This window comes from Schistocerca serialis, chromosome 10 (assembly GCF_023864345.2).
Source record: "Schistocerca serialis cubense isolate TAMUIC-IGC-003099 chromosome 10, iqSchSeri2.2, whole genome shotgun sequence".
In the NCBI taxonomy this organism is placed as follows: Eukaryota; Metazoa; Arthropoda; class Insecta; order Orthoptera; family Acrididae; genus Schistocerca; species Schistocerca serialis.
In genome coordinates, this window is record NC_064647.1 from 34,017,802 (window position 1) to 34,027,479 (window position 9,678).

The window sequence follows — 9,678 nt, forward strand, 5'->3', positions numbered from 1 at the left end:
AGCCAATTAAAAATTATTTGTGATGTTTATTATCATACTGTGTGTCTATGTGACATGCTCGGTCTGAATCAGGAAAAAAAAAAATATTGTGACTGAAGACGGTGTACTAGTAACGAAAATATTCCTAACCGACATGTCACCATCACGTTAATAGCGTAGGGCTCTCAATACTGACTATTCTTTGTCTGAAAAGCGTTTGTTTTCTTCCACTGATTCGATACCGTGACGACATTTTCCCGGAGTTAAGTAGCTGAGACGCGCTTTTTAGGAAATACGAGGTGTGTGAGTAAAGCAATAAGCCCGACAACAATGCGAGAGATCTGGCAACGCTGCGTTGTTCTACTTGTGTAGACCAGTGTGTTCATCCCTTCTAGATGGTCAGCCCGAGTTTCAGCTCCGTACAGCTAACAGTTGGTTTCTGAGAGCGCCACGAAAATAGAACAGCGGTATTTAGAGGAACGTTATGCAAACAATTTTTGTGGTACACTTGAGGAATCCGCGACTGTGGCAGTTGAAAAGTTGAAACAGGCCTACTGGGAACACCTCCTATCAAGAGCACAAGTTTTCCGCTGGCACAAATCATTTTTGGATGGCCTAAAATTTTGAAATTTGTGGTTAAGTACCTTAAGAGACCAAACTGCTGAGGTCATCGGTCCCTAGGCTTACACACTACTTAAGCTAAATTACACTAACTTATGCTAAGGACAACACCCACACTCATGCCCGAGGGAGGATTCGAACCTCCAATCGGGGGAGCCGTGCGACCCTTGGCAAGTCACCCCAGACCGCGCGGCTTGGATGGCCGAGATCACGTTGAAGATGAACCTCGCTCAGGAAGACCTTCAGCTTCAAAATGAGATCAAACCGGCGTTCAACAATAGTGATAGTAGGCGACTTGTTATAAACTTAAACACTTTGACCGTACGACAAATTTTGACCGAAATTATGCTCATGCGAAGGGTTTGTGTGTCCCGTTGAGTCGTCGGTGACAACCAAAGAAACGAGTATGTTGATCTTCTTGCGAGAATTGCCAACGACAATGAATTGTTCAGTTTTGTGATCGCAGATGATGAATCCTAGCTTTTTGGCTACGATCCTGAGACAAAGCGGCAAAGTGAGGGACGATACACTGAGACGTCTCCTCGACTGAAAAAACTCGAATGAGAAAATCAAAGTAGGGAAACTGTGTCTAAGGAATTTCCTATTTTATTTATTTACACTCCAAGTTCCGTAGGACCAAATTGAGGAGCAAATCCCCAAGGTCATGGAACGTGTCAGTACATGAAATCACAACATAAAAGTAATAACAGATAAAAATAAAATGTTTATGATCCCAAAAAAAGTCAAGCGATAACTTTAACTAAACGCAATCAACAATACAACAAGAATCAGATTAATTTATAAAGGAACTCATCGACAAAATAGAAAGAGTGAGCCTTGAGGAAGCTCTTCAGTTTCGATTTGAAAGCGCGTGCATTACTGCTACGATTTTTGAATTCTAGTGGTAACATATTGAAAATGAATGAGCAATATACTGCACACCTCTCTGCACAAGAGTTAAGGAAGTCCGATCCAAATGCGGGTTTGATTTCTGCCGATTATTAACTGAGTGAAAGCTGCTGATTCTTGGGAATAAGCCATTACTGTTAACAAGAAATGACAGTAAGGAATACATTTTTTGAGAGGCCAATGTCAAAATACCCAGATTCGTGAACAGGGGTCGACAAGAGGTTCGTGAACTTACACCACTTCCTGCCCGAACCGCCCGTTTCTGTGCCAAAAATATCCTTTTAGAGTGGGAAGAGTTACCCCAAAATATTATACATTACGACATAAGCGAATGAAAAAAAGCAAAGTAGACTAATTTTCGAGTCGAACGATCACTCGTTTCAGATACCGTTCGAATAGTAAGAATGGCACCATTAAGTATTTGATATCGTTCGAATAGTAAAAATGGCAGCATTAAGTCTTTGAACAAGATCTTGAACGTGGGCTTTCCACGACATTTTACTATCTATCTGAACACCTACAAATTTGAACTGTTCAGTTTCACTAATCACATGCCCATTCTGTGAAATTAAAACGCAAGGTTTTGCTGAATTATGTATTAGAAACTGCAAAACTGAGTCTTACTGTGACATAGCGTTAGTTTATTTTCTACAAGCCATGAACTCATGTCATGAACTGCACTATTTGTCCTCCCGGACAAAGTGTCAACCAAGTGTTTTACAAAGATGTCCTTGAAAGATTCAGGAAATGGGTGCATCGAGTGAGACCAGACATTGCAGACAAGTGGATACTGCATCATAATAACACCCCATGTCGAACGGCCACTTCCATAGCGGAGTTTTAGACCTTAAAAGGATCTAGTTACATATAAAAAAATTAAAATATTATCGCATCCTTAGATGCTCATATTCACGATTACTAGTTTCGTTCATACGCAATGATATACCTAAATATAAAATAAAATGTAATATTTGTAATTAACTATATGTAAAGAAATCTGGACATGGGGATTGCCTCCTTCCACTATCCTCCATACCTATAAATCCTTGATCAGTCCCGTCCTTTGTTACTCCAGTGTCTCCTGGATATCTGCTCCTAAATTCTACAAAGCCCTCCAAATCCTTGAACACCATGCACTCCACCTCGCTTTCCCTGACCGTCTCCCGTCCCCCACGAGGATCATCTATGACCTCATCCCTTTTCCGCATATCCTTTTCATTGAACACATCCGTATCCTCTGCACCAATCGCCACCTCGATCCCCCTCACTCCTTGGTGTCTCCTTTCCTCTCCACACTCCACCTGCTGCCGATGTGTCCCACCCTCTCTCCTTCTCCACACCCTACACATCCTCTCCTAAAGAAACTTCTAGCGTCTCCCTTTCCCAGGTGATGTGCTTCGCCCAAATAATTACCCTCCTCTTCCTCTCCCATTCTCCCTATGGCTCTCTCTATTTCCCTATTTCCCTCCCTCCTACCACCCCCCCCCCCCCCCCCCCGTGCTTCTCGCTCTCCTTTACCAGTCCTTACCCTCCTTCCTCGATTGCTCCCTTCCTCACCCTCGGTGTCTCCTGCCCTTTGGTGTGCTACAGGCACCTCCCCGCACCTCCCCTTCTAGTGCTTCCTGCCCCCACTCCTACACTGACACCTTCCTCTCTCTCCTCTTTTTCTCCTCCCTGGCCTCCCCTCACTTGGCAGGCCCTTCCAGTTTTAACCCAGTTACTCTCTGGTGTGTTTTGGTGTTTGCCATATCCGTTACATATGTGCAGTCTATTTTAAGTGTCTTCATCCTGTGTGGTTTTCATACTGTGAACACCGTTTCAGTCATGCCCTCTGCACCGCCAGTGTTTATGTGCTGTGTACTCGTTGAGTGCCATTTTATCGATATGTGGACTTATGTAAACATGCCTCGTCAGACTACTCATTTTTTGTATTTTTTAACTCCCACTGTTTCCCCTTCTCTTGTGTCAACTTCATCTTTCATCCCTGTCTTTTGTATATTAGTTTCTTCTGTGATATTTTATACAGTCTCTTGGCTGAAAAGCGGCGAACTGTGCTGCTGCCAGATCACCCCTGCCAACAAGGAGTAAGGGTACGAAATAACATTAAAGAAAAAAAGAGGATCTAAAGACATAGTTATTTATTAGTATTTCATTTATTTTCTTTTCAGATATGAAGATTATCAATGCTTATGATCGAAACCAGTAATAAAGTGTAAATATGTGCAACTGAGGCTGTAATAATAATTTTTTTTAAATATTTAAACTGTTCTGGAATCTCTTGAACAATTTGTCATTCATTGCCATTATATGGAAAAAATTTAACCTTATTTATAATATACCAGGACATCAAAAAGTCAGTATAAATTTGAAAACTGAATAAATCACGGAATAATGTAGATAGAGAGGTACAAATCGACACACATGCTTGGAATGACATGGGGTTTTATTAGAACCAAAAAAACACAAACGTTAAAAAAATTTCCGACAGATGGCGCTTCATCTGATCAGAATAACAATAATTAGCATAAAAAAGTAAGACAAAGTAAAGATGATGTTCTTTACAGGAAATGCTCAATATCTCCACCGCCATCATTCCTCAACAATAGCTGTAGTCGAGGAATAATGCTGTGAACAGCACTGTAAAGCATGTCCGGAGTTATGGTGAGGCATTGGCGTCGGATGTTGTCTTTCAGCATCCCTAGAGATGTCGGTCGATCACGATACACTTGCGACTTCCGGTAACCCCAAAGCCAATGATCGCACGGACTGAGGTCTGGGGACCTGGGAGGCCAAGCATGACGAAAGTGGCAGCTGAGCACACGATCATCACCAAACGACGCGCGCAATGGGATCTTTCACGCGTCTAGCAATATGGGGTGTCTTTTTTTTTTTTTGTTCTGATATAACTCGATGCCATCCCAAGCATGTGTGTAATTTTTTACCTATCTACATTATTCCATGGTTTATTAAATTTTCAAATTTACACTGACTTTCTGATCACCCGGTACATAACGTCACAAAATACGCCAGACAAAAGAAAAACCTTTAGGTTGGATCCCGGTATGTGAGGACACAGTATACCCTGACACTAGGTCACTGTCTTTCTGCGTTTGTGGGATGGTACAAAGAGGACGAAGTAAGCTGACATTTGTGGTGGCTGTGCAGCCGTTCCGGCCGCTGGACCCCGGCGTGCTCGACAGCCTCGTTCCGCGGGCGCCCGTGACCGCCGCCGCCCACCCACAGCCCACCACTACCACCGCCGCCCCGACCACCGCCTCCACGGTGACGCCCGACCTGTCCGCGGCGGCGGACGCGCTTTCGCCGGCGGTGCGAGAGCTACTGCAATCGCTGGGGCTGCTGGACCCGCCGCCCCCGCCGCCGCCCACCGCCGCCCACCCGCCAATGGGCCCGCCGCCCCCGGACCCGGCGCCTTACCGCGCCTTCAAGCCGCTGCCGCAGTCGCGCGCCGAGCCCGAAGAGCAGGACATGCGCCACCTGCTGCACCGCTTCGGACTGCTCGACCCGGCGCCGCCCACCCGCGGCCGGCGTCGCCAGAAGACGCTCGCCGAGCCCTCTCCTTCTGCGAGCAACGGTGAGTCACTCCCAGAGCTCCTTCTTCCACTCGATAGAGTTACTCGTTCTCGAAGGCCCACAGGTATGTCGTACCCAACTAAATTACATCCAAATCACAGAACGACTACAAGTGTCAAATGAGGAAGTAACACGATATCACGCCATGTGACTTTTCTCTTAGACCATACATGGTATAGACCCTGAATGATGTCGTTCTACTGAAATCGTCTGGTGGTGGTATCTACACTGTGACAAAAGTCATGAGATAGCTCCTAATAACTTGTCGGACTTTCCTTGGCGCAGTGTAGTGCAACAGCTCGACGTGGCGTGGACTCAACAAGTCGTCGGAAGTCCTCGACATAACTATTGAGCCATGCTGCCTCCATAGCAACCACAATTGTGAAAGTGTTGCTGGTGAAGGATTTTGTGCACGAACTGTCCTCTCGATTATGTCCCATAAATACTCAATGGGCTTCATCTCAGGTGATGTGGGTGGCCATATCATTCGGATGAACTTTCCAGAATATTCCTCAAACCAATCACGAACAAATGTCACTTGGTGACATGACACATTGTCATCCATAAAAATTCCATCGTTGGTGGGGAACAAATGGTCTCCAAGTAGCCAAACATAACCATTTCCAGTCGATGATCGGTTCAGTTGGACCAGAGGACTCAGTCAATCCCATGTAAACATAGCCCCCATCATAATAGATCTTGTACAGTGCATCGTTGACAACTTCTGCCCATGGCTTCTTGGCGTCTGCGCCACACTCCAATCCTGACTCAGTCAATCCCATGTAAACACAGCCCTCACCATAATGGAGGCAGCCGGCCGGTGTTCTAGACGCTTCAGTCTGGAACCGCGCGACTGCTACGGTCGCAGGTTCGAATCCTGCCTTGGGCATGGATGTGTGTGATGTCCTTAGATTAGTTAGGTTTAAGTACTTCTACGTTCTAGGAGACTGATGACCTCAGAAGTTAAGTCCTACAGTGCTCAGAGCCATTTGAACCATTTGATAATGGGGGCACCACCAGCTTGCACAGTGCCTTGTTGACAACTTCTGTCCACAGCCTTGTGAGGTCTGCGCCACACTCCAATCCTACCATCTGCTCTTACCAACTGAAGTCAGGATTCACCTGACCAGTCCACGGTTTTCCAATCGTGAAGGGTGTCCGAACGGTATTGTTACAAGCCCAGAACAGATGCTGCAGGCACACGCATCAGTTGTCTGCTCCCACAGCTCATTAATGGCAAATATCGCAGCACTCTCCTAAAGGACACGTTCGTCGTACATCACACTTTGATATCTGCGGTTATTTCACGCAGTGTTGCTTGTCTGTTTGCACTGACAACTCTACACAAACGTCGCTGCTCTCGGTCTTCAAGTGACGGACGTCGGCCACTGCGCTGGCTGTGGTGAGAGTTGTTGTTGTTGTTGTTGTTGTGGTCTTCAGTCCGGAGACTGGTTTGATGCAGCTCTCCATGCTACTCTATCCTGTGCAAGCTTCTTCATCTCCCAGTACCTACTGCAACCTACATCCTTCTGAATCTGTTTAGTGTATTCATCTCTTGGTCTCCCTCTACGACTTTTACCCAGCACGCTGCCAACCAATACTAAATTGCTGATCCCTTGATGCCTCAGAATATGCCCTACCAACCGATCCCTTTTTCTAGTCAAGTCGTGCCACAAATTTCCCTTCTCTCCAATTCTATTCACTACCTCCTCATTAGTTATGTGATCTACCCATCTAATCTTCAGCATTCTTCTGTAGCACCACATTTCGAAAGCTTCTTGTCTAAACTATTTATCGTCCATGTTTCACTTCCATACATCGCTACACTCCATACAAATACTTTCAGAAACGACTTCCTGACACTTAAATCAATACTCGATGTTAACAAATTTCCCTTCTTCAGAAACGCTTTCCTTGCCATTGCCAGTCTAGATTTTATATCCTCTCTACTTCGACCATCATCAGTTATTTTGCTCCCCAAATAGCAAAACTCCTTTACTACTTTGTCTCATTTCCTAATCTAATTCCCTCAGCATAACCCGACTTAGTACTACCTGAAATTGGGTATTCTCATCACATTCTTGACACTGATGATCTCGCAATACTGAATTCCCTAACGATTTCTCGTAGCCAAGACAGACTCGAAGCCCACACCCACCACAACAACACAAGTTTACATGCCAATTAGCTCCGCAGATGAAGAGATTGAAGAATTGTTCAGATATTTAAAGGAGACGAAAATTTGTGACATAAGAATCAGGATTAACAGCTGGACTAAATGACAACCTGCCTTTTGTGTTGACGCGGACAGAGACGACTGGTGCCGGCAGCGCCTCTGGCGGCAGCACGACTACCTCGACGACCCCGCTGACGCTGGACGCCATAGACACGAGCATGCTGACGGACGAGATGCGCGCCGTGCTGCACAACCTGGGCATCGTGCCCGGCGCTGGCCGCGTCGACGAGGGGCCGACGACACAGCCGCCAGTGGCGTCCCACACCACTGTCCGGGAGTCGACGACAGACGGCGGGAATGGCACCGACGACTCCACCGTCCGACAAGGTACATCCACCCACTCTGGACCCCGTGCAACTGCCTCATACCGTAGGTGGCCAAACCAACTTCAGACTATACAATGATAGGGCAGTCTCATCTCCACCATATGTGTCCAGGGTGACCCAACCCCAGAACTTTACAACTGCGGAAGATTCTAAACTGGGCACTTTGTGGTAAGGAGCTAAGGAAGAAACCATTAAAGGATTTCTGGCTGAGTGACCCTCAGAGGGGTAGCTTTAGCCATCCAATTGCCATAGGTTTGCTTCCTTGGTGTAAAGTGGCACCTTTCATGTGCAAAGTGTGACAGTTATGTCTGCCGGACGGTGTGGCCGAGCGGTTCTAGGAGCTTCAGTCTGGAACCGCTACAGTCGCAGGTTCGAATCTTGCCTCGGGCATGGATGAGTGTGACGTCCTTAGGTTAGTTAGTTTTTAGTAGTTATACGTTCTAGGGGACTGATGACCTCAGGTGTTAAGCCCCATAGTGCTCAGAGCCATTTGAACCAACAGTTATGTCTTAAGTGTAGCTGTCTCGTGTAGATGGCAGACACGTGTGTGTGGATAGTGGTAGGTTGGTTGGTTGTTTCGGGGAAGGAGACCAGACAGTGAGGTCATCGGTCTCATCAGATTAGGGAAGGACGGGGAAGGAAGTCGGCCGTGCCCTTGAAAGGAACCATCCCGGCATTTGCCTGGAGTGATTTAGGGAAATCATGGAAAACCTAAATCAGGATGGCCGGACGCAGGATGATAGTGGTAGTGATAGGATAGTGTTTTTGATGATGCTGATGATGAACGCTTATGAAGTCAGGTGCTGGCAGATAGCCTAGAAATGCCACCCACAGCTGCCGATCATTATGTCTCCATCCAAAGTGAGGACCACATCCTCCATAGGAGAATGTGGAAGGGTTTCAGATTTAATCCAGAACCCTTGCGCCAAGTCTGAGACCTCTCCTCCCCTTGCTGGCCAAATAAAATTTAAATTTCTTGCACTGCCATGAGTTTAACCGCACACCTCTATGACACAGGTTTGCATTATTGTTCTCAGCTATAGAGAAGGAGTAGATATCGAACACAGAGAATAGATAACGAACTACAGTGATGTGCAGCTAGAGGGCCTGACAAAAAAAGTGAATGCACCCACGAGACCAGCAGAAAACGAAATGACATTTCATGGCTTGGTAGCTTACATCATGTTATTTCATTGTGATATGTAAATTTTCACTGCCGTTAGTCACATTTAACAAAATATTACGGTCTATTATGCCGTTGTTGGATGGATTCCGCATTAAAACACAACGTTTTGTCTCCATCTGCACTACATCTTCAAAGGGGATCATAGCTTCTTTGAGTGTCCAGTTCACACCCTGAACTGACCATAGCAAAATCCCGTTATGCGTCCTCCCGCACAGTGGCGTTATGTCACTTGCTTTTGCTATCCGAGTGCAACTGGCCATTGTCAGTTGCCGTCGCATTCTGTTGCTATCATCCCTTGGTGGAAAACCGGTACAGATCCTTTCTGCCCAACGAGGTGGCATAGTGGTTAGCACACTTGAGTCGCATTCGGGAGGATGATGGTTCAAACCCGCGTCCAGCCATCCGGATTTCGATTTTTCCGATTTCCTTAAGTCGCTTCAGGCAATTACCGGAATGGTTTCTTTGAAAGAGCACGGCCGATTTCCATCCCCATCCTTTGCTAATCCGATGGGACCGATGACCTCGCTGTTTGATTCCCTCTCCCAAACCAACCACCCAATTGCCGTCTTCAGTATTTGGATCCAAATGTTTCACACCCTCTGCCTTCCTATTCCTGGGGTGTTTGGCAAATGGTTCAAATGGCTCTGAGCACTATGGGACTTAACATTTGAGGTCATCAGTCCGCTAGAACTTAGAACTACTTAAACCTAACTAACCTAAGGACATCTCACACATCCATGTCCGAGGCAGAATTCGAACCTGCGACCGTAGCGGTCGCGCGGTTCCAGACTGAAGCGCCTAGAACCGCTCGGCCACACCGGCCGGCCCTG

At 46.4% G+C, this 9,678-nt stretch overlaps 1 protein-coding gene across 1 annotated transcript in view; it reads left to right on the top strand.

Moving 5' to 3' along the window:
• Positions 1–8,716, top strand: part of LOC126425206 (proteoglycan 4-like) — a 38,141-nt gene extending 29,425 nt beyond the window's left edge. Inside the window, exons 4-6 of the mRNA XM_050088163.1 lie at positions 4,675–5,164; positions 7,412–7,663; positions 8,700–8,716. Of these exons, the coding sequence (XP_049944120.1) occupies positions 4,675–5,164; positions 7,412–7,663; positions 8,700–8,716 (759 nt within the window). The remainder of the gene's footprint in view (positions 1–4,674; positions 5,165–7,411; positions 7,664–8,699) is intronic.
• The last annotated feature ends 962 nt before the right edge of the window (positions 8,717–9,678 follow it).